Genomic DNA, 25724 nt, shown 5'->3' with positions numbered 1-25724 from the left:
GTGCTCTGGGCCAAACAAAAGAAGCTGCTAGCATCAAGTAGCAGAGAGAGGGAGATGTGCCTACTCCCTCCATACTGAAGGAGGGGGGGCGGAGAGAGGGGAGTTTGCATTCTGCCACACTCCCTCATCTGTGACTACTGCATCAGAGGGAGCCAAATACTCTATGTTCAGAATAAGGATATTAAATTGTTTTATGATCTGGGGAAGCAGGTATTTTTCTCAGATTCAATTTAGGTTTGGAAATTGGTTTGTTATAATGCACATATTACACCTTCTGGACAGGATAGAATAATTTTCTTGAATTACCCTGGCCTTCAGGAATCAGATTTTTAATGCTAATAGCCACATTATCAAAGGAGAAGCTACAGGGTGTTTCAAAAAGATGGACGTAATTCCAAAATTTGGCTTGCAAATGGCTGAGGCCAGGGGCTGTTTGTGCACTCGACAAGCATCTAGCACTAATCATGTGAAACTCTGTGCCCTACCCTTTCAAGTGGTAAGATTTTCATTCATGGACGGTTCATGGTTGCAGAGACAATAGGGATTTCAAATTGGATGCATCTTTTTTAAACACGCTGTATATCTGCTGCAAAATTTGTTTTGTGAATAGGAAAGTTATTTGCTGCTAGTATGTTTCAGTTTCTTTCACCAAAGTACAAAATGCTGCCTATTAAAATCCTAACTTATTCTGATAATAAGCTAGAGTGCCAATGATTGGCTTCTCTGTATCTTCACTGTTGGTCTGTGTTTATATATAAACTGCATATGACCTGATGTGACGCCTTACAGTTTTAGTAGTGAAGTATTCCAAATCCCTGTATTAAAATCCCCAGATACCATTTCCTCAATGGTTATAGACTATTTAAACATCACTGATCTTTATACATTTGGTTAAGATATACCAAAATTATTCTCTGAGAATCTACATTAATATGAAGACCTTTTCTTCTTTATTCATTTTCTCTATATGTTCTATTAGATAAATTTACCAGTATGCTTTACAGATATCATAATATACAATTAAACAACACTTAAATAAGTTGAAATTATTTTGTAACTTTTAAAATGTGGTAATTGGATTGCCTGCCTGATTTTCCTAATTGCTTTTAAAGAACCATATGTGATGATATGGAGGGTTTTTCACAGGAAAAAAAAAAAAAGTAGATTGAATTTTTCATTTATTAATTTTTTGTTAAACAGCACCACTGAAAATAGCTTTAGCAACTGAAGCCAAAGCCTGGAAAATGGTCCTCTGCCAGTATATGAATGAGGAATATAAAAAGAAAATGACAGACATGATGTCATTCATAAGTGAACATTTAAAGAAATTGGCTCGACCTCTGCGTGACTTAGATGATGTCAGATTTGCAATGGAAGCTTTATCTGCCATACGCGATAAGAGAATTGAAATGGATATGACTCTGGGACCTATTGAAGTAAGATGACTTTTAATTTTTTATCTTGATAAAAGTGCTATTATATGATGGGAGTCATAAGATCAACTGAGACCCCAAACAGTTTACTGTCCTGAAGGATCTAGGCTGAAGATGGGAAATAAAGAAATATTTTTGTTGTTATTTTTATTATAAATTATGAATTGGTTATTAGATACTTTGCTAGATACTGTAGAAATGCAGAAAAGAAAAATAATTCTCAAATAAATTATAATATAACAACCATCTAGGAGACAACAAGCAGAATATAGCAGATGAGAATACAAGGGAGTAATGCTCTCCCTTTTGCTGTGTGCTTTTCCATTAGCCTTAATCCTCCTTTTAACTTTTCTGTATTTATAAACAAACATCTTGATCATATAACCCCTCTAAATATAAGCAAAATATATTCACGGATCCACACATCATTGTATGCTCTCAGAAACTTGCAGCATTCTTTTAGTTTTCCCTCTAAGAAAGAAGCTAAAAGAAGCTGATTTTTAGATATACTTGGTATCGATTATCACATTCTGAAACAGTCAGCTTAATAGAACACATTTGTTTTACATTTTCATCTGCCTTTTGGAGAAGAAATTGTGTTGTTCTAACACTTTCTTTCCTGAAGACTGTTCTATTAACATGATACCAGACTTTCAGTGGATTGTTGTCACTTTGTCTAGTTTTGTGTTACGAAAGTCAGTGTTGTCTTAACAATTTATGTGGTAGTTTGTAAGCCAGGAATGGTACAGAGAGTGTTTGAAGGTAAATATAACCAGTTCTTTAATCCAAAAGGGGTAGACGTTAAACAAGTGAAGGAAGAACCTGAATAATTATTTCAACATGTAAAGTAATATTCAGGTCTACTAAATATTATTTCTTAGCTTGACTGTCTTCAGGCTGAAGACATGGAAGTGGTAATCATTTATTCTGGAGAAGGAAGGTGCAGGAAGTATTTTTATCAATATGTATAAGTACTTGATGGGGACTAAGAAGGAAGAGAGAACCCGAATCTTTTCAGTGTCAGCCAGTTAAAGAACAAGAGTCAACATGCACAAACTGAAATACAGCAAATTCAATTTAAACTGAAGAAAAATTTACTGGGTGGGTTCTTAAAGGCTCAAACAGATTGCCCAGAGGGGGTTGTGGACTCTGTCTTTGAAAATATTAAAAACCTGAATGTACATGTTCCTGGGCAACCTGATTTAGGTGACTCTGCTCTGAGGAGGTTGGACTAGTCAATCTTCAGAGGCCCCTTTCAACTTCAATGTTTCAGTCTACACTTCCTCCAGAAGCTGATATCTGCATGGATTAGACAACTGTGTTTATCAGCCATCATAAACCACACAGAATACAAGTTGTGGGTCAAAGGAGCAGCTAACGTAATGCATACTGCTGTTTGTCTTCATTAGCAAATCTTTTGCCTACCTGTTGGGAAACTATAAAATATGAAAATAATCTTTAGATAATGTCATGTTTGTAGGAGGAGGATGATGAAGCAGAAGATATGCAAACAAATTGCAAATGACGACAAGCGATATGTATACAGGCATTTGATAGCTTGGCAAACATAGTAATAAATATCTTATAGGTGATACGGTAAAACATTTAGAAATGTGTAGTTTAGTATGCCTAGTTATTTAGAGTTAGGAAAAATTAATCAAAATCTAGATCCAGGTGAAATGTAGATGACTGAAATAAAATTACTATTGACATATATTGAGATATATATTTTAAATAATAAATTTATTTTGTTAGTATATTTTTTCTAGTATTTCGACCAAGATATCTTTCAAGAAATATTTTTTGCTGTTGTTACCTAGTTCTTCATCCATTATCCTTATTAAAAAAAAAGAAGAAAAAAGCCCCCACAAAAAAATATTTTTGCCTAAATTACATGAACAGATTTTCTTTAAAATGTTTCCTACAAATTAGGTCTATGTTCCTACAAATCAACTTAAAATACATAATTCCTAAGGTTTACTTTTTTTCTCTAGGAAGCCTATGCCATTTTAAATAGATTTGAAATTCAAGTTACAAAAGAGGAATCAGAAGGAGTTGATTCACTCAGATATTCTTTTAATAAATTACAGAAAAAAGCTGTAAGTATATATAACTATGTTATTTTCCATTTGTCTTCATGTGCTTTTTTCGGTGTATAAATGACAGTGTGCGAGCAATTGTCACTCCAATCTGTTTTCTCCTTCTTGGCCTCAGTTGCACGCTATTTTCTATACCTTTGATTAGTGTCCATTTTCTAATTTTATATAACTCTTTAGTATGTAAATATTATTATGATTTTTAGATATATGCTTAAAACCTGCATGAAAATATATCTCTGCTCTTTGTACTCTCCTTCCTTTCCAGGTTTTTGTAATTTTTGTCTGATCAGGAAGATTTCTACCCTTAGATTACCTGTTTTTTAAGAAGTGCATTTTCTGTCAGTGCTCTTATCTCTAAGTGGTGATTGTGCATTTACTTTTATTGCTTAGGGCAGCCTTATATCCCTCAAAAGCTCAATGTTTTTTGCATATTTTCTGTAGTGTAGAAATTTAGATGGAAATATGTAGATATCTGTTGGAACAATTAAAGTAGATTCTGTCCCACAGATTAGTTGCTCTGAAGCTTAAGAGTATATTTTACATTTGCATTTCATGTATCTCTTGATTCTTTCTCTCAAACTTTTAAACAAAGAATAAGTAAGTTGTTAAAGAGAAAACTAAATCATCCTTGAGGAAGAGGACCCAAACACTTTGGGTTTTGAGACTTTTTTTGAAGGGAGAAAAAGGAAGGGAATACGATTTTTTTTTTCTGTGTCCTTTTATTCCACCACCCCCTTGTAATAAACATATTCACTTAAAGGTGGAGGGGAGATTTTATTATGTTATTAATAGTTCTGTTTGTGTGTTTCCCCACTTTTCATCTCAAAAATTGACCATATAGCACCATAAAAGGAAAAAACCCATATTTCTCTTCAAATAATTTTTGTTCTGAATTTTAATTAGTTTTATTTATAATTTTTATTCATATTTAACTCAAATATCTGCTCCTGATATTTAAAGGAATAACTTTGATTTTAATCTTTGTTTATGTCAGATCAGAGTTCAAGATGAGTTGGTTCAAGTTCAGCCTAAATTTAAGAGTAATTTGCTAGAGTCAGTCGCAGTTTTTCAGGAGGATGTCACAAGCTTTGCCATGTCATATGAAACGGTAAATGAATTTAGTAGTTACCTGTAAGACTTGTATTTAGTTTTTTAATATTTTTGGTTTGCAGTAGTTAGGTGCCAGAATTTTATTCTGCTAAGCTACTGAGGGTTTGACACCATGGTTGCTAAGCAGTCATCATCCTAGGTCAAACTTTTCAGTATGAAGTAGTAGTGCACACAACTCTGAAAGGAAAGAAAATAATCACTGGTCATACAACTTGCATTGAAATATTAATTTAGAAATTAATTTAGACATTGCAGAACATGTTGTGGCATCTTTGTTCATGCATCAGCATTAAAAAAGATGGTCTCAAGCTGCTCACTTTCAACAAAAGAACAAAATATGAAAAATGGAAGTCCTGTCCTATTCAGTTTAATTACACTAAATAATTTTTAATGTCATAAAAGTTATCTTTCCTTAGATTTACCATGCTAAGTATTGCATTGCCAAGATACATAACTTCATTGGATTTTGACTACCAAAAAATATGCATTTTGTTATGACTTGTGAATATAGTGGCCTTCCGTCACTTTCAGAACTAATATTCAAATTTTGTTATTGCTTGTTTGAAAGGAAGGACCTATGGTTCCAAGTATTCCACCTCAGGAAGCCAGTAATAGACTACAGATCTTTCAGGTAAGAAAATAAACTGTTGAGTTTCCAAATAATTAAAATTAGAATTGCTATTGCTTAGCAAAATAATTTTAGAAACAGACACATTTTACAAGCTTTGGTAAATGTGTCTTGGTGGATGTTCTGTGTAGTATTGTGTTAACTATACTTCAGTTCCTATTAGGCAATGTTTTCCTAAATCTAGAAGGATTGATTGATTGATTGATTGATTGATTGATTGATTGATGGGTAACCTTGCATTTTGTGAGCAGAAATTATTGACTTGAAGTAATAAAAGAAGTAGAGGAGGAAAGAGTCAAGTACATCAGCTGAATAATGACTGAAAAGAAGCTGGGTTATGTATCATTCGCAGTAACTAATACTTCCATCTTTTAAAGTTCATATTTCCCATTATCTAATTGTCTTTGAAATTTATATTTGTTTGTTATGAATCTTAGTTCATGGGTCCATAACCAGGTTTTAATATTTTTTTAAATCCTTCTTCCTTTCTCTGCGAGTTACAGTAGCTTGAAGATTTTTTTCAATAAGACTTTTGTCAGTGTCTTCATATTGTGTAGATTGTAAAAAAGTAAATTCAAACTTTATGAAAAGCACTAACTAGCAGAAGGTGCTTAAACTTACTAATGCATCAAATACATATTGAAAATTGAGTGATTTTGGTCAAATTGACTGTATTTATTATTTTGCCAAAATAATGCCTTGTAGTTATGGATAGTAATACAAAAATCATTCTTCATTCCAATTATTAATGGTAATCATAGCCTTTGGACAACAGTTATACTTTGAAAGTAATTGTACTTTTTAGTACTCTTCAGTGTTTTTCTCAGACTGTAGATTTTTTCTCAGTGATGCGGAATTAATTTCACATCCCATTTTTATAAAATGCTTCTTCAAATTACTGCTTCCGTTTTCACTATTTAAATTCAATATATGAATTTGAGTATTATATTACATGAGAACTGTTCAAAATTTTAGATCAACAATATTTTCAGACAATTAAGTATGCTTCTAATAGAATTATTTCAAGACAAGTTTAGAACTGTTTAATTATTTAAATTAAAACTTGTAAAAATATTTTCATTTTTTCTGTATGAATCCTAATTTTATCAGGCTAACTTTGATGAGCTGTGGAGAAAGTTTATCACATACTCATCTGGTGAGCAGTTGTTTGGATTGCCTGTCACAGATTATGCAGTTTTGCAAAAGATCAGGTAACTGTGGAAATACAGCTGTCTTACATGTTTATTAAGTATGTCAGAAAGGCTTACGGTCCATCGAAGAGGAAACTATTACAATATGGAAGGTTTCCATTTTCTTAAATTAAAAAAAAAAATCAATTAACATTTTAGAGGTTTAATGAATTTTCTGGTAAAGAATAGTTGTATTTATAATGGTAACAGAATCATACCAGATTATTTTACTGCATGTAAATACCATATAAAGGAGTAGAATAACATGTGCTAGAAATATACATATGCTTTTATATAAGTAGATGAATAAATATAGTAGTATATATTCAGATATGATACAAAGAGAAAAAAAAGGAAAGGTCAGTGTATCATCATATATGAGAGATATAACTAGGACTTTTATGAAAGCTTAAGTTTTTGGAGCAGCTGTACAAATGAGAATCAAATTCTAAAGTTTCTCAACCAGCTGTTTCAATGGTTTGATGATGATTCATACCAGATGAGGATCTGACCCTTTCTGGCTGTTTTTAGGTTATCGTTTTAGTTCACAGAGCACTCCTAAAGTAAATTGGCTCATTGTCTCCACTTGCCATGCTTTGCTTTGCATTGCAGAGCCAGTGCAGAGTACATAAGCTAGGTTCCTTTTGGATGAATGGAAGTTTTATAGAACTAAAGCAAATCTTCCCCAGAATATGTTTAGTGTAGATATTAGGTCCTTAGCACCATCTGCTCTTTTTTGTGGATTTTATTAGTGAAGCCTTACTTTCTACATTAAGAGACATAATCTAATTGATTTACCTCAATCATTTGTAGTTATATTCATATACCATGTATTTAATTATTGTGAGATAGATATCCAAATAGCTAATTGAAATCACCATTTTGATTTTTTTATTTCCCCCTCAGGAAGGAGTTAGGCTTTCTTCAGAAACTGTATGGATTATATGATACTGTAATAAACAATATCAATGGTTATTATGAAATACTTTGGACAGATGTAGATATTGAAAAAATCAATGCTGAACTTCTGGAATTTCAAAACAGGTGTGCTAATAATATGAATTATAGCTGATGTGCAATGCATTAAGAATTAAGTAACTTCAGTAAAGCTATTTGTTTTATTAAAATAAAACCTTCCACTAATAAGGTGATCATAAAGTGATAAGATTCTTCAAGGAAGAGTGGAATAACACTGCACTTTTAGTTTATCAGCCTTTACCAATAGTTTTGATAATTGAAGGGCATACAGTCATTTGAAGCATTGATCTCCTTAGCTGAAACCAACCAAGAGATTAGGAGATCTTGTAAAAGGTAAGTTCTTAAACTAGGATTAGCCCATTGATTTGAAGTCCTGAATAAAAGAATAACATTCGTGAGTCTTTTAGAATAATTTGTCATTTTTTTAAAAAAACATTTCTGTCATTTCAAATTTATTAACAATGCTTAGTGTCTTACATAGTGTGGGTTTGTAAAAAAGTTACAAACATTGCAGTAATACTGAAAGCTTAAAAGGTTTTTGACACTGTTGAGAGGATGAGATCTATAATTAGTTTGTTTCAGAACTATTTTCTGACCTTTTAATTTGACTCTGTTTTTAGATTTTTCAAATGCACATATATTATTTTTGGGAAGAAATAGAACACATAAGACAAGGATTATTTCATAACAGAGTAACTGCATCATTGACTTCAGTCCCCAACTCTCCTGCTACCTAAGAGGGTCCTGTTATAAGCTTGGCAAGCTCCATCCTAAAAAAAATCCAGATTTCCTGGCACTTTTCTTTGCATTCCTAGTCCTCCTTTTAGAACAATATTCCAGAATTTTTCATTATTAATCTCCAAAATAAAGGCAGGACTAATTGATGTACATCTGTACTTGTTCCAGTATTTGGTATTTTAGAGTACAACTATACTGCAATTATAGAGCAGTGCAGGCCTAGTTAAACACCTTTAAATCAATCTTAGATAATGTTAAAATCTAATTGCTAAAATACAGAGCTCCACAAGAGCTAAATTCTATTACTCTCTGAAATTGACATTTGTTTAAGGTAGTTCAAGTAGAAGTGTATAAAAGGGCAATTACTTTTGTAAATGCAGTAAAGAAAAAAAACCTTCAGTATAAATAGGCCGTTAAGTAGACATCCCACATACTTACCCATCATTTGCTTCCATTCTCCATTTGTCAACATATTTTACCTCTTGACGTTACATTGGCAGTTTTTCGTGGCTTATCACACTGATGGGTTCAGGTAAACCAAAAATAGTATAATAACCTTCCTAAACTACAAGGAGTGGATCTTTACTACAGAATGTGGCAATTTTTATACTTGAATTTTTTTGTTGTGTTTTGGTTTTGGTTTTTGTTTTGTTATTGGCTTCTAGTCCAAGACATCATGGTAGTCTAGTAAATACACATTTTTCTGAAGGTTAACTGATATGTCAAACATGTCATTAGGCATAAAACTAGTAAGTGAAGAATTTCAAGAGCTTTGAAGTTGGACTTTTGATAGTCAGAGTTGAAGGCTGTGGATCTTAGATTTACATTATTTCTGAATTTCTAAGTGGGAAATGTTAACCGGAGACTACAACCGTCTCAAGGAAATGAGTACCAAACATTATTTTTATTTCCCAAATTTGAGGCTATGTATACTGTTAGAATTTTAGGGAGTAAGAGTCTCTCAGTGAAGCAAATTGTTGACAGACACCTAATTGGCAGCATCTTGTCTTTATGTAAAACAGTATCTTCTGGTTCATGAGACTCAGTAATGCTAACAGGGCTCCCAGCTCTGGAACCTGGAGCATGGCATTCAAAATCTGCCTCTTAGCTGTATGTGATTCCTGTGTCCCAAATCCCTGAACCTGACATTAACTCTTTACTAATGAGTGAAAAGCATGGCTGCAAACAGAGAAATGTATAAACTATTCAGATGTCTTGCCTGGTTTTCTAAGGAAAAAGGTGATCTGTGATGTCACTGTCTTGACCATGTCTGTGCTCCTCTTTTTTAGCAATATTTTTCATATCTTGGCTAGTTTAAACTTTCAAAAAGGCAAATTTTAAGTTTTATAGAAGTCAAAATTACACAATAATCCACAAATGGACGCAAAATACTTTTCCCCTTCAGGGAAAGGCAGGCAGGTATTAAACATTGTTTGACAGCAACCAGGGATCTAATCAACATGAACGTACTGGCAACCACATGGGACCAACATAGCTCTAAAACAGACACAGACTGTCATATTGTACCTGATGCAGAAAATATGAAATTGTATCAGTGGGAAGCAGGGAGATAAGTGACAAAGAAAGCAAACCCAAGGGAAATATGATCCAGGCTTTATTAGTTTTCCTACTAAGGAGATACTTTATCATTTACATTAGGACATTCCTGTGGTGGGTCAGCTGCTTAATTCTTTGCATTTAGGCTCTGTAAATTGTGGTCAAAGAGGTGACTATTCATTTAACTACTTTACTGAGGGTTTTTTTCCACGTTATAAGTATATAATTTTCATTTTCCGAGTGAATAGTTTCAGGGCTTCTAGCCAAAAGTCAAGGAGAAGATGGCAATATCTTTCTAGTTTTCACATCTATCTGTGAAGTGGGATGCTAATACATGCCATGTATATTACTGGTATTGTAAACTGACGTAAATATTGTACTTGTACAAGGATTACATATGTGAAATTTAACTAATTTTACTTTCATTTTTTATTTGCCAATACAAAGCTTGTGATGATAAACAGTAGATAAGCTATGTTTTAATGCAAAATGCTATGTTTATGTTTATTTGCAAAGGGCATTATCAGTGGTTACAATTCTTAAATATTATGATCTGTTAGTAGGGCATTTGCTTTAGTTATTCGTAAAAAGGTTGACTAATTTACTCAAATTGGAATTTCACATAGAAAATGTTGCCCTCAGTACAAGCTGCTTCATACCTCCTTGCCTGTTTTTAAAAGGTTTAAACAATTCCTATTTTGACAAAAGAGGCATTTACTACTGTATCTGTTTAACTGAACTGCAGGTGTCGTAGACTTCCTAAAGGACTTCAACACTGGCAAGCATTTTTAGATCTCAAGAAAAAAATTGATGATTTTAGTGAGTGTTGTCCTTTGTTGGAAATGATGACTGACAAAGCAATGAAGGCAAGACACTGGGATCGTATTGCTGAAACAACAGGACATAAATTTGATGTAGAGTCTGATTCTTTTTGTCTTCGAAACATCATGGAAGCACCAATTCTTAAAAATAAAGAGGATATTGAAGTAGGTACAGACATTTTCCCCCTCACCCGCTGATCATTTTATGTTTTCAGCAAAAGTAATATGATTACATATAAAATGATCACCTTTTAAAAAAAATATATTTTTTTACTTCATGAAAGTCCTTGCGTCTCCATCAGACCACACTAGTTTAAAATAATTTATATTTTATTTGGAAGTTCTTATCCATATGAACAAGGACAGAGGTAGCAGCTGAAATCTTTGGACACTTATTTCTAGATAATTTCTTTACATTCTTCATGGCCTTGTTTTGTTTAATTTTTTAACTCTTTTTAAAAAAGAAAAAAAAAAAAAAAGAAAAACCAAAACCAAGCAGAATTTCAAATTGTCATGGTCACCTAATTTTTTAACTATGTTGTTGCTTTAAAGATTTGTAGATAAATCAGAAATTTTAGAGGAGGCTCCATGCTTATTAATGTTTAATATGAACACTTTTCTAGATAATTATGGCCTCTTCTGAACCATACAATTTCAAAAGTTTTCCCACATAATCTGAAAAAACTTTCAACAGAGTTTTCAGGTTTTATAGGGTAAATATGCACGCAAAAGCTATTGTTATATTCATACTTGATGTATATGGAAGCATTCCAAACTAATCTGAATTAAGCTCTGATTTGAATAGAATGTTGGACTTGATGACCTTTCTAAACAGAAGGTTGAAATGTGATAAGATTGAGAGTTCATCTAGTGATGAGTCAACATTGCTACCCTAAACCTTGTAGAAATGATGATTCAGGAATCTTGTTATGCAGAAATAACAAGATGTCAAGCTACAGAAATAGTATATCCATGCATTTCCATGTGTGCACTTCTCAGTTATCCATACATGTAATTTGAGTGAGTAAAATTAGTAGTGTCATATCTGCATTTGTCTGACACATTCCTATACTATTTTATAAATTTTTCTATGTTGTTTTTAATACTCTGTTACTAGATGTCTAATATTAGGATTTTAATTTTTTTTCTGAAGAATTAAGATTCTAAAAAATGATTCTTTCTTTACAGGATATATGCATATCTGCTACAAAGGAAAAGGATATAGAAGCCAAACTTTCTCAAATAGCTGACACATGGGGAAACCAAACTCTGAGCTTTTCACAATTCAAAGCAAGAGGAGAGTTAATGTTAAAGGGAAATGAATCAGCAGAAATTGTAGCATTGATGGAGGACAGTTTAATGGTTCTCGGCTCTTTACTGAGCAATAGGTACTTTTAAATGCATTATTTTCAGGAACACACTGAAATAGGAACTGTACTATTGTTAGGCTAAATTAGCGGTAAATTTGAATGGGATATTATTTTTTTAATGAAAAAGAATGTGCAAGTGCAAGACTTTCATCTACTGGTAGCAGACTACTGTCTCAGTATATTTGAATATAATCAAACTGGTAGAGACTTTCCACAGGATTCTTTTTGTTGTAAGTGAAACTAGTCTTATTTGTGTGGTATGTGTGTGTTTTTGTGGTGTTTGTTTGTTGTTGTTGTTGTTTTTAACTATTGTATTTATTTATTTTATATTAGCTTTTTTAAAAAATAAATTATTTCTTCTTCCCTTTCTTTTTCTAGATACAATGCGCCATTTAAAAAGGACATTCAGAGCTGGGTTTCTAAGCTAAGCAACTCTACAGAAATAATTGAAGAATGGCTCATTGTGCAGAACCTCTGGGTTTATCTTGAAGCTGTTTTTGTAGGGGGAGATATTGCAAAACAGTTACCCCAGGTAAACTTTACAGTGCTTCCTTATCATTGTTTATTAAAAGCTATCTTTGTAAGAATTTCCAACAGATTATGCTGTCAAAGTACTTGTATTTTTTCTATCTATAGGAAGCAAAGCGTTTCCAGAATATTGACAAATCATGGCTGAGAATAATGCAACGAGCTCGTGAAAACCCAAATGTAATTACCTGTTGTGTCGGTGATGAGACTATGGAACAACTTCTCCCTCACTTACATGAACAATTGGAAGTATGCCAGAAATCACTCACAGGGTATGAATGGTTTTGTTTTTAATGCATTATTATTTTGTAAATATGTTGTATGAAATATTAATATTGTTTCAGTCTGAATTTCACGCTTATGTAGAAAAAAAAGTGGAGACCTGAAATATTCTAATAAAAATCTTCTTCAATTTTAAAGATACTTAGAGAAGAAAAGACTAGTGTTTCCTAGATTCTTTTTTGTTTCCGATCCTGTCCTTCTTGAAATTCTTGGACAAGCAAGTGATTCTCATACAATTCAGGTACAAACTTAATGATTCTTTTTCTGCTTATAACAACAAAAAATAGAATATGGAAGACCATTTAATAAATTAAAATGTAACCATTTTCTCCTTACAAACTTTGCTTGAGAAAAAAATTCATTTCTTGCTCTTTAGTCTTTAACAAAATATGAAATGGATATCTGTAATTAAAAAAAATATTCAGAATTCAGAACAGTAGAATATGATTGCATCAAGTGATTTCCTGGTTGTTCCTTTCACAACTAAACTAACAAAAAGGTCCCTGTGAGACTTCCCTGCTTTGCATATTGCAAAATTCAGCCAGCCAGTCTGGATTGTTACTGAGGGCTGACTGAGGTAAGATAGTTGATCTCACACTATAGCTGATCTCTGTTCTGCTGGACTACCTCTGGAAACTGCAAAAAACCATCCAATTGAGATAAAATCATTAACAACTATTGCTGTAATTATCACCTACAGATAGCCTGAAATTCATCTATAGGTTTAGATGAACCTTTGCGGGGTAACCTTACTTGAATTTTTTTTTTTCTGTTTGCTGATGTTATATATTTACATTAAATGATTTCTAAATATTCCTTACAGCCACATCTGCCTTCCATATCTGACAATATAAATGAAGCAGAATTTCACCAAAAGGATTATGATCGCATACTGGCAGTCATCTCAAGAGAAGGAGAAAAAATTCCAGTAATTCTTTGACTTTTTTTTTTTTTTTTAAATACTTAATCACATAAGCATATATTAAATGAAATTATTGTTAATTAAAAATGAGCATTTCAAGGAGTGGTGTAAGAAAACCATAAGATGTTAAGACATTTAATTAAGATGAAATACATTTCTAGTGTGTTTATTGAAATTAAACCTGCAATTGTCTTGAACAGAAATTTAGTGACTATTTAGTAACTAACGTTCTTGAACAGCAGTTTGGTGACTATGTTTTATTATGTACCTTTTACTTTTATTCATTTTTCAGTTGGACACTCCAGTGATTGCAAAAGGACCAGTGGAACTTTGGTTGCAGGATTTATTGCGTGTGCAGCAGATGTCATTGCATGGCATAATTAGGGCAGCATATTACCAAATTAGTGACCCAGGATATAATTTGCTGGATTTTCTTAATCAATTCCCAGCACAGGTGAGATAACAGCATGTGGATTTGTGTGTGCAGTCTGGATGTGTGAGGGCGAAGATGGGATGTGAAAAGCATACAGGATTGTCTATATGATGGAGTTTTCATGGAGTAAATAAGGATATGGATCTACTCAGTAGAAGGCAATCCTGCTTGACTTCAACTTTGGTACCCTATTTTATAGCATAATATTTTTCTTGTAATCTACTTTAAAATGACTGTTTTTTCTCTTGGAGAATGTAGAGCATATATTTTCTGTGATGGATATTGAACCCTTTTCAGATGCAAATAACATTTCTTGTGCAGATTGATTTATCTCTCGTAATTTAAGATCAGAAGAGCTATGATTATGATTATTTATCTTATCATTTACAAGATTTACCTCATAGTTCATCTATTTGTCACTATGGTAATGCAGTCCGAATAGAAGCCTATTTTGAAGGATTCTAGTTTGCCTAGAGACTCCTTCATCTTACTGATAATTCATGAATTTCATTAACAAGTAAAGAATTCTTTCCTATGCTGTAGAAATTTCTACTGCAATTTACAGTGCTGAGAGTAATTATTTTTATAGAAATTCTGCAAATATTGAAACTGGCCCATGCCTTGCTAATTAAAAAAAAATAGTGCACTCAAATATTTATGTGAATTATCTTACAGCTTTATTTATGATGTAATTATGTATTATCTTGGAAGTATTAGAAAGTCCACTACGTTTTTTAAACAGATAAGGACTGTTTGTCCAGTTTGCATGGCAGACATTTTGAAGTGACTTTACTACATTCTGCAAAGATGTTCTTTCCTATGTCTTGCTAATCCATATGTTTGTATGTTCGAAGAATTATGTGTGTTAGAAGGGGCTGGTGGGGTTGAGAAGAAGAAGACAATGATCTTTGGCCAAGAAATTTAAAGTGAAGAGGAAGAAAACCTCTGTTACAGGACAGAGAAGAAAGTGGGGAAAATACTGACAAATATTTGAAACATTTTCATGCCTTCAAACTGCCTTTTTCCTGTCCCAGAAGCTTCTGTTACAGGCAGCATGAAAAAGTCATACTGAAAGATTTTTTTTTTTTTCCCTCTGACTACCGGGTTATTCTAAAATAAATTTGTTTTAGACTCTACTAATGATAGCCTAATGCTTCTAAGATGGTCTGCTATTTCCTGCTACACAATCTCTATACCTGTGAACTTACTACAGATATAGGGAGATAGAAATGTAGAAAGAGACAGTTAGTCAAATTTTTAGGTCTTGATGGTTTGTGAAAGTAGAAATACTAGGGGGAAAGGTATTGATACAGTTCTTCTCTGTCCTGTTATGTCATAGGTGTTCCTGATATTGTAAATCAAAATCAATATGAGACTGTAGTTTACCCACAACATCCTATACCTCTCTAGATTTATTTGGAAGCAAAATAACTTGTAGCTCAATGGTCTCTAACCTGTACTCCCATCATGACACCATGTTAGAAAGAGAGCAATCCATCCCATGTTCAGTAGGAATGCACACCATTTTTTTAAAGTGTTCTTTAATTAGCTACAAATTTGCAATGGGAAATTTTTAGAATTATTTTTCCCACAATTTAAGTCCAACTTATCTTTGTGATATTGGAGTACACTAAGGGATTGTAAGTGAAACGGAGAATTATCCTTGCTTTGCATCTATCTCAGTATGTGACAAATTTTCATAAAATTTTGAAATATTTTCTCAGGAGTTTCCAGTACCACAGCAGAGCCAATTAACTTGGGCACAGTATCCTGGTGATAGAGCATCATGCTAGATTTAGTGATTATTTGGGACTCTGTAGAACATGATTTATTGTTTCTCTTTCACCTAATGCTTATATAATAAGGCTAATGTTCAACAAGTGATTCTTGTATATTTCTTTCACATATTAAATTTGTAGGTTGGATTACTCGGAATACAAATGTTGTGGACACATGATTCAGAAGAAGCTCTGCAGAATGCTAAAGAGGATAGAAAAATCATGCAAGCAACCAACGGGAGATTTCTGGAGATTCTGAATATGTTGATCAGCCAGACCACGCATGATCTTTCCAAGTTTGAGAGAGTGAAATTTGAAACACTTATTACCATTCATGTGCATCAGCGTGATATTTTTGATGATTTGGTAAAGTACAAATTTTGATTTCTGACAATTAAAAGTATTTTCTTTTATAATAATTTACTTACATATGGTAGCTACAGTTACACGTGTATGCATGTGTTTGTAAGACAGAGATGTCCATAATCTCATCGTAGTAAAAATAGTACATTTTTGCTTGAACTAGAATAAAATCCATCAGTTCTGTCATCTAAATATTTGCTCCAGATTTTTACACTTAGAATATTTCAGTTTCCCACTTCACAGAATTGTTTTGATAGACAAAAGTCTCTTAGGATGACCTTTATTTGAAAAACTTGTATTGCTCTTACTGGCATAACTAAAACTCGAGTCTGCTGAGGGTGTTGGAGCTGTGTCATAATAGATAATTTCCTCATGGAAATTAACTTCACTTTAGCTCCACCCCTTCTAGAGTTACAACAATGATTGCAACATCTTCCATATCTCCTAGTTTCTTCTTTCTGTCTCTGCCACTGCCTTGGAGAGCAGGCTACTGGGATTCTCTTTCTGGTTCCTAAGGAGAATACATAGAAGATGAACAAAAAACCCTACTAAAATGGACAGATAATGCCAATCTTATACCTTAACTTTTTAGACTGTGCTGAATTGTTTACATTGCTTCATCCTTTGAGGAATGCCATCCCATTTCTCACATATTTTTACTGTTGATGGCAGAAGCTTATTGAATTTCTACACAATTGCCTTCCATGCTTCAGCCAGATCCTTCCTTCATCATGCCATTTGTTCTAATGTGTTTGGTGGATTTAGCAGTGAGTTATTTGCTAATTTCATTCAGAGGGTGAGCTGCACTACCAAAGCAATATAAAATTTATTTGATTAACACAGGTGCAATGATCAAGTTAAGTCATCAGAACATTTTTTCAGTACCAGTTTAGCATACATCTGGAGACAAAATGTGATGTTTATATGTATTTCATTTTACTTACGTAGGAACTTTAGTAATCATTTATTATTCTCATACAAATAAGCATTTTATCACAGCTATCAAAGACAATAAATGTAGATGCTTGGTTATAATATATACATTTATTTACTCTCTTTGAAGGTAAAAATGCACATCAAATCACCAACTGATTTTGAATGGTTAAAGCAGTCTAGATTCTATTTTAATGAAGATTTAGATCAAGTTATAGTATCCATTACAGATGTTGATTTTGTTTACCAAAATGAATTTCTGGGTTGCACTGATCGTCTGGTTATAACGCCTCTTACAGACAGGTTAGAAAAACAATTATGCATAATGAATACTTCATATATGTTGTGTTTATTTAACATGTATTTTCATGGTACATTCTGAGTTAAGTCCTGTGTGGCTAGGTCGTTCATGGAAATCTCATACATTTGCTTATTCCTACTCTTTTAGAAAAGGTAGAGTCTCACTAATTTGTACACTTAACAATTCCCATTAAAATTTTAATGTTGCTCAGTCTTAAAAAAAAAAAAAAAATTAGTAAGAGAAATGAAGTGGTTTAAGGTTATATAGTAATGCAGTACTGAAGAAAAGATGAGATGAAAAATTTTAAATTCTGTAATAAGGGGTTCCATAAAGGTTTTGAGGCCACCAATGTCTTTGAAAGACTAAGACAACCAATCAGTGTCTGGACTACTATTAGTGCTGGAAAACAGTTTAGATTTGTCCATAGGAATCTAGATATTGACAAAGTCCCAGGCATATGCACTCACTTGCCATTCTTCTGTAGCCAGGCAAGCAACCAACCATTAATTTTGTTTCAAATGTGGCTTAACAACAAGAAGTATTTTTCTTCCCTCTCCCTGGAATTTCTTGGCTTTTTTTTTTTTTTCCCCCCAAAATTCTTCCTTCATTGATTTCTTTCATGAGATGTCACTTTTGACCAAATTTGAAAATAGAAGGCCAAAATATACTTCACTTGTAAAAAGATCCCTTCAAGAATTGAAAATAACTCTTCCAACCTACAATCATTCACTTTGCTACCTATGTGGAATGTATGTACAGCTTTTTGAACACTTTTATTTCTTCAGCAGAGGCAGGACTGCTATTGTGAAAATATGGAAAATTGAATACATTTCTGCAGTGAACTGTACTGCACTCAACAATCAAGTTTTTTTTGATGCAAAATGTTAAATTCTACCCCAAATTTTACCTTGACCCAAATAGAACTGTAGAAGTGAAACCTTTATGTCACTTTCAAGTTTCTTATTGGTTATAAAGCATCAAGGTCCCTGCAGTGCAAGTTTAGCATAATATATTATAGTGATTCAAGCTAAACTGTAGGAACTAGTTAGTTATTAAATTCTGTTCAAATATGAATTAAAACCAGAAATACTTTAGTTAGAAGTGCTTTCAGAGATTTGACAGTGAAGAACTTTGCTTCTGTACCTTACCATGGATGAAAATTGTAACTAAGATTCATATATAACTAACCCACTAATCTAAACTTTTTAAGGTGGAAAAAAATGAAACTTAGGGGTATTTTTCTTAGAATTGTAAAGATTCTTTTACCCGTAATTGTGGAAGGGGCCATATATCCTTATTCTTTCACACTTGAGTATTTAGACAAAGGTAGACCTAACCTAATGAAATGTATACAGATTAAGATACCGTGGAATATGATGAGGTGGCAGAATTCAACCCCAGAATCTGCTCTTTATGGCTGTAAAAAGAGTTAATGACAATTAAATTCCTTTATGTGGTATGCATTAATTTTTAGCTTATCTAATAGTCACAGTTTCTAACAAACTAGATTAACACCAGATAGTTTTTTGCTTTTCTAAATAATGTTTAAATGCTATATTTTTGGACTTCTGCCACTCTGAACTTCTTACACTTACAGAAATCAATAGAACTGCTTTATGAAGAACTAAAGTTTCAACATAAAAGCTGTAGAATCCATCACATAATTAATTGTTTTATATATATACACATGTATATCTTTCATATGATTTAATACATTAATATGAATTAATGTTTCTAGGTGCTATATAACTTTAGCACAGGCTTTGGGAATGAACATGGGAGGAGCTCCAGCAGGACCAGCTGGAACTGGTAAAACAGAAACGACGAAAGACATGGGAAAGGCTCTGGGAAAATATGTAGTAGTCTTTAACTGCTCTGACCAAATGGACTTCAGAGGTTTGGGCAGGATTTTCAAAGGTAAGACTTCTTCATGTAGGATAGAAGAAACCTCCACAGGTCATTTAGCAGGTACAGTTAGCGAAAGTTGCTTAGGACCTTATTCACTTTCGGGTTTGAGTATCTCCAGGGCTGGACATTCCACAACACTTCTGGGCCCCTGTTTGTGTGTTTGACCATCCTCATGGTAACAGTTTTTTTATACTTCTATTGACTTGGAATTTCCCACATTGAAAACTGGGTTCATTGTCTCTTCTTCCACTGCACCTCTAAGAAGAGCCTGGCTCCAATTTTTCAGTGCCTCCTATTAGGTAGTTATGAACAGCAATAGACTCTCCCTTTAGCTTTCTCTTCAGTCTCAGAAAATCATACTCTTCCAGCCTCTTCCTCTGCCTCATGTCCTTCAGTCACTGACCATCATGACAACCATCTGCTGAACTCACACAAATGTATCAATGTCTCTCCTCTCTTGGTAAGACCCAAACTGGACACAGTATTCCAGCTGCTATCTCACAACTGCAGAGTAGACACAAACGATTTTTCTCAACCTGCTTGTCCAAGATGCAGCTGGCTTCTTTTGCTACAAGGGCGTAGTTCTGATTCATGCTCAGTTAGTTGTTAAGCAGGACATGAGGTCATTTTCTACGAAAGTGCTTTGTGGCCAGTCAGCACTGAGCCTGTACTGCTGCATGGAGTTCTTCTGTTCTAGAAAAAGGACTTGAACTTCTTGAGATTTCTGTCGGTTCATATTTCAAAGTTATTGTACTGTATGTATTGAGAAGTGAGGAGTGAAACAATTTTGGGGCTTTTTTTTTTTTAGTTTTTTTTTTTTTGGCAACTAAGTGATTGTGGCGTGAAAGTACCTAAAGCTGTGGCTTTATAATCACATTGCCCCTTTGAAAGTCAAACTGTTCAAATTAAAAAAAAAAAAAAAAAAAAAAAAATTGAGTACATGACAGAATCCACTACCTACTTAACTTCAGTGTAATTTGGAAAAAATATGCAGTTACAAATTTTCTCATAAAAAGTTGCTAAAGGAACAATTCTCTTAGTTGCCACTAAGTAACATGTATAATGTTACTTTTCAGAACTGAAATTAGGCAACTGTGAAATTAATCCTTTATTAAAATATTGTTGTTATTAATATAGTGCTTTTTCAGCCTTCCTCTTTTTCATAGACAAGTTTACACAGAGCATTGTCCACTCTTGGCGTGTTGTCAATATTCTTTACCATTACATGAAAAACTGGTAGTTTAGTGTGAATTTAATATGGTAATGCTTATGCATAGAAATATATGCTCTAAGATAAATATTTTCTATCTCATGAGATTCAGAGTTTTATTTAAATCCCTAGTTAGTGAAAAAAAAAAAAATTTCTATCTTTGTGATGTATGAGAGGCAGGTACAAAGTAATCTAAAAACATTGTGAAGGCTGGGAGACCCAAATGAAAATAAAGAACTTCCGTGTTGGGGTTTTGGTGGGTCTTTTTTGTTTATTTGGGTTTTTTTTAGATTAGAAATACCTTTTTTTTTTTTTTTTCCCCCAAATAATTGAATTGTCACTGTACAATAAAAGGCTACATTCATAGAAAGATCTGGAAGAAACATCTGCCAAATGCCCCAAGACACCAAAATATTTTTTTCTAATTTTTGTTTCACCTTTAAGCATGTTTTTTTTAATATAAATCAGCTAATATTAATTCAGATTTATGGGGAAATAGGTGGACTGGAGGAAGATAGGCTTTGGCCACAGAGCAATAAAGAAAACTAATCTTATTTAGTTATTGGAAGGGAAACTAATCTAGTTCAGATATCTCATATATGCATGAAGAACAACAGATATGTTTCTTTCTGTCCTTGTTTCAGGTCTTGCACAGTCTGGATCCTGGGGGTGTTTTGATGAATTCAATCGAATTGAGTTGCCTGTCTTGTCAGTAGCAGCACAACAGATCTATATTGTTTTAACAGCAAGAAAAGAAAAAAAAAAGCAGTTCATTTTTTCTGATGGAGACACTGTAGATTTAAATCCAGAGTTTGGAATTTTCCTAACAATGGTAAATGTAGTAATAATTTCAGAGAAGTGACAAATTATCTTATATACAAGTTAATTAAATGGCAAGGTAAAAATAAGCCAATTTATTAATTGATACTGTGGTTCAGGAATTAGACTAAACTACTGGAATACATAAATAATCTGTTTATTCATTAATTGCATGCCTTCATTTTTGCTTTAAGATTATTGAAAAAGTTCATAGTTATGTCTCTTCATTACTGTATTGCAGTTCATTATGTAGACTAAGAGTATGGCCAAGCTTTCAGAATTTTCTGTTCTCAGTGAGGGGACTGAAACACTAATATGCTTTACTACCTTAGCTTGAAATGCTTTAGCAATATTGGAAAGAAAGAAACTGTATGAAAAAAACCCCAAACTTTCACTTAAAACAGGAGATATAAGAAAGACATATTTCAAAAACATGTCTAATGGGTACTTTACATGGATATATGAAACAAATTCTTCAAGCTGATTTGCAGAAGACAAGTGTGATTATTCTGGAATAAACTACCCTGCTTGTACTGTGGTGACAAGAAGTCTTTTCAAAACCTCTGCAAAAATTATCAAATCCTTTCATTTGTTGATACAAGATGTGTCTAAACTGGTAAATAGAATGCTGGGTGTCAACTTTTGGCCTTCTGTAGCAAAAGAGCCCATTCTGCTCTGTGTGTCAATCCTAGAATCACTGTAGGCAACGTGACAGAACTGTACTTCTTGTATAATGAAGTTTTTATGGGTAATATCTGAGATATGTTGCTCCCTTTCATATCATGACTACTGGTGAAAAAGACTTGCAGTATATATATATATACATATATCAAAGTTAGATCCCTGGATTTTAGAATATTAATTTTCAGAGTATGCTGTCTTGTTGCCATAGGATTCCTGAGACTTCCTGGCACTAACTCCTGTAATCTTGCAGGCAGGGGATTTTATAGGGTATGTTTCCTAGTGCCAAAGCAGATGACAATCCAAGATGACTTTATGGGAAATTAAAATCTTAATCTTCAGGTTCGAATGCAAAATAATAACGGAGGAGATAATTAATTCTAATTTCTTAAATGTCACTTGTTTGATGTCAGAGTTATTCCTCATGTTTACAACAAGTTTCCAGAAATCTTGTATTAGTCAAACTTTCTTGGTCATTAAAATTTTCTTTCATACGATTTTATTGTACACTTTCCATGTTTTCATCTTCTTGACTGTGTTATTTTTACTGTGTCATTGCAAAATATTCTCTGTCTATTCTTGAACCGTTATTAAAATCAGTTCTGTCACTAAAAGACAATTACAATTGCATATATAATTCTTACTTCAGCAGATAGGTTTCACTCAGAAACTATCAGCAAGATTCCATACTTTGAAGGCTATCCATTTAGACATAAGGAATAGAGTAGAGCATCCTAATAATTCTTAACTGTAGGCTGATTTATGTATATATGTATATATATTTTAATATTATTATTTTGTGTTTTGCTAGACACTGAATTTTTAATGTTTTACAAAACCTACCTTTCTGCAAAATGGTAATGCAAACTTTATTCGTGTTGGGAATATACTACAAGAAATAAATCAACTGGACTGTTTTCCATGAAATTTTAAATTCTGATTGCTGGCTTGTTATGATAAAGAAATTCAGTTATTACTCTGTCCATTATGCATAGTTTATTAAATTCATAGTTAGGGTTGAAGTTTTTTCTTCACATTTTAATCATCAGTAGACAACAGTTCTAACTCTGAACAAATCTAGGTATTTATGCATAAAATTACTTTTACTGAACAGTTAAAGGGATGTTATTTTGACAATTGTAAATAATAATGCAGTATGTTTTCTTCTATAGAATCCTGGATATGCTGGACGTCAAGAACTACCAGAAAATCTCAAAATTCAATTTAGAACTGTTGCAATGATGGTGCCAGATAGACAGGTACAATTACTGATGGAACTGAAAGGAATAATGTATTTTACTTTGCTTACCTATCTTCAGAAAAACTAATGACATTTTTTTAAATTGTATTTCAGATAATTATTAGAGTTAAACTTGCAAGTTACGGATTTATTGATAATGTGGTCTTATCTCAAAAATTCTTCGTTCTTTATAAACTTTGTGAGGAGCAGCTTACTAAACAGGTAGTGTTATCTATCTTCCTCTTTGTCTTCCTATTTACACAATACAACCCCTTAGATTTTTGTTTGTGCAGATTGTTTTTGAAGCATCATTTTTATGCTCTTTACAGAATATCAAAGTAGTTTAAATATAATTCAAAAAATATCTCTATAAGATTTTTAAACAAATAACCATGTTAATCCATGTATATTTAGTCACATACGTTTGTTTAATTGTTAAAGAATTATAGTTTGTAGTTGCAAGTGCATGAGATTCTCTGCCTCAACATGGCAGACAGATAAAATCAACCTGGTGATCTCATTTTCCTGTAAAAATTATCTACCTCTAGAGAAAGTAGTTGGAAATTGGAAACTGCAGGAGGAATGTCTCAAGTTTGATTTTAAGTTGCCCCTCTCCCCGTAGCACTGCTTTGATCTAAGGTCTTGCATTTAAGCTGCTTCAGTTGGAAAGACGCAGTCTGGAATGGAACTCTTATTTTTTTAGAACCTTGCTATGGAGGGCTACAAAATAATTGTTATATGGTGTTATAAGTGTTGAGGTCAATTAATTTTAAACTAGAAAAGAAAACCTTATATTCTCCCCCCTGCTTCCTGAAAGCAGTCTCATCATCCTTCATTTATTTTAAAAGAATAATTAATAAACAACAACAGCAATTCCTATTTTAGCTACCTTTTCCAGGAAGGCAACTAACCTATTCAATATGCAAGTAAAATTTGATATACTGATGAAATAAAGCTAGAGATCTTGTTACTGGTTAAGCCTTTTTTTCCACTCCCTAGGTCCATTATGACTTTGGTCTGAGAAATATCCTTTCAGTACTGAGGACACTTGGAACTCAAAAGAGGGCCAGGCCAGATGAAGGCGAAATGAGTATTGTTATGAGAGGGCTAAGAGATATGAATCTTTCTAAGCTGGTAATAATCTAATTAAATATTTTAGCACCTCATATAGGCAAGTCTACTAGATATTTCATGGGATTTTGTAGAAAACTAGAAAAAAATCTTGCACATCCTTTCGTTTAATAGTTAAAACATGGTAATCATGTTGTCATTAAACAGCAATGAGGATTTATTAGACTTGGAAACAGTGCTCAGGGTATAACAGTTCAAATAAGTTAATAGTGTCTTAGCTGTGGATATGATATTTTTAGGTACTGACTTGTGTACAGACTGACTATCATAAGTGAACTAAATAATTTGAGTATCTACTAAATTAGACTTCTAGAGATTTCTCTACAGATAGGATCTTGTTTCCGATATAAGCTGCAGGTGTTTTACAAATCAATTTTACGTATAGGTTCCAGTGTGTGCTCAGTGGGAAATTTATTTCAGTTTTGACTCTCTTTCTCACATGGCATATGGTTGACATTTTCAAAATGTTATTTCTGTAGTGAGCTGTTTGGTTGGTTGGCTGTGTTTATGAACACAAGCATCTGTATTAAGAAGATGTATTCTCACTGTTTATTATTTTTAAATGGAGATTAATTTTGGTTTGAGAACATTCTTTGGATAACCACACATTAAGCACTTAATTACTTCTGTTTGTTTGTTTGTTTCAGATAGATGAAGATGAGCCTTTGTTTCTCAGTCTTATCAATGATCTGTTTCCGGGCTTACAGCTGGACAGTAGTACCTACGCTGAGCTACAGGCTGCAGTAGCTAATCAGGTTGAGGAGGCAGGATTGGTTAACCACCCACCATGGAATCTTAAGCTTGTTCAGGTAAAACTCTTTTTTTTTCCAAAACATTTTTAACAAACAGGAGTCAGACCACCATGTTAGTAGCTAAACCGCTGTCTCACTTGTGCTTCTAATGTGGGACTCGTGTTTTTAATATGGGAAAAAACCAGGGTTGTATGTACATCACACTAAAGAAGACCAGTTGAAGGGATTTATGTTTTTATTTCTTTAAATTATCCATCATCTTGGTACGGATGGTGTTCATGAGGAATAGCATTGAGTATCTTTTATTTTATATTCTATTTCTATTTTTTATATATATATATTTACTAGTAGTGTATTGGTATTTTGTTATTTTCTTAAATTGTGTTTATCTCAATCGAAGTTTCTCCCTTCCCTTTTGATTCTCTCCCCTATTTGGGGATTAGGGTGGGGGGTGAGTGAGCAGCTATTGTGGTTATATTGCTAGCTTGGGTTAAACCATGACAACATAAAACAAAAAGT

The 25724-nt window shown here is 33.0% G+C and overlaps 1 protein-coding gene across 1 annotated transcript in view; it reads left to right on the top strand.

Annotated features, from left to right (window-relative positions):
* Window positions 1-25724, top strand: part of DNAH8 (dynein axonemal heavy chain 8) — a 136296-nt gene that overhangs the window by 36667 nt on the left and 73905 nt on the right. Inside the window, exons 25-45 of the mRNA XM_065834088.2 lie at window positions 1201-1436; window positions 3428-3532; window positions 4527-4640; window positions 5211-5273; window positions 6381-6481; window positions 7367-7504; window positions 10479-10719; window positions 11743-11942; window positions 12303-12456; window positions 12561-12724; window positions 12873-12975; window positions 13558-13662; window positions 13949-14110; window positions 16009-16233; window positions 17294-17466; window positions 19203-19381; window positions 21227-21414; window positions 23255-23341; window positions 23437-23544; window positions 24322-24456; window positions 25101-25262. Of these exons, the coding sequence (XP_065690160.2) occupies window positions 1201-1436; window positions 3428-3532; window positions 4527-4640; window positions 5211-5273; window positions 6381-6481; window positions 7367-7504; window positions 10479-10719; window positions 11743-11942; window positions 12303-12456; window positions 12561-12724; window positions 12873-12975; window positions 13558-13662; window positions 13949-14110; window positions 16009-16233; window positions 17294-17466; window positions 19203-19381; window positions 21227-21414; window positions 23255-23341; window positions 23437-23544; window positions 24322-24456; window positions 25101-25262 (3143 nt within the window). The remainder of the gene's footprint in view (window positions 1-1200; window positions 1437-3427; window positions 3533-4526; window positions 4641-5210; window positions 5274-6380; window positions 6482-7366; window positions 7505-10478; window positions 10720-11742; window positions 11943-12302; window positions 12457-12560; window positions 12725-12872; window positions 12976-13557; window positions 13663-13948; window positions 14111-16008; window positions 16234-17293; window positions 17467-19202; window positions 19382-21226; window positions 21415-23254; window positions 23342-23436; window positions 23545-24321; window positions 24457-25100; window positions 25263-25724) is intronic.

This window comes from Patagioenas fasciata, chromosome 3 (assembly GCF_037038585.1).
Source record: "Patagioenas fasciata isolate bPatFas1 chromosome 3, bPatFas1.hap1, whole genome shotgun sequence".
Classification (NCBI taxonomy): domain Eukaryota; kingdom Metazoa; phylum Chordata; class Aves; order Columbiformes; family Columbidae; genus Patagioenas; species Patagioenas fasciata.
This window is presented reverse-complemented; position numbering and strand designations above follow the sequence as displayed.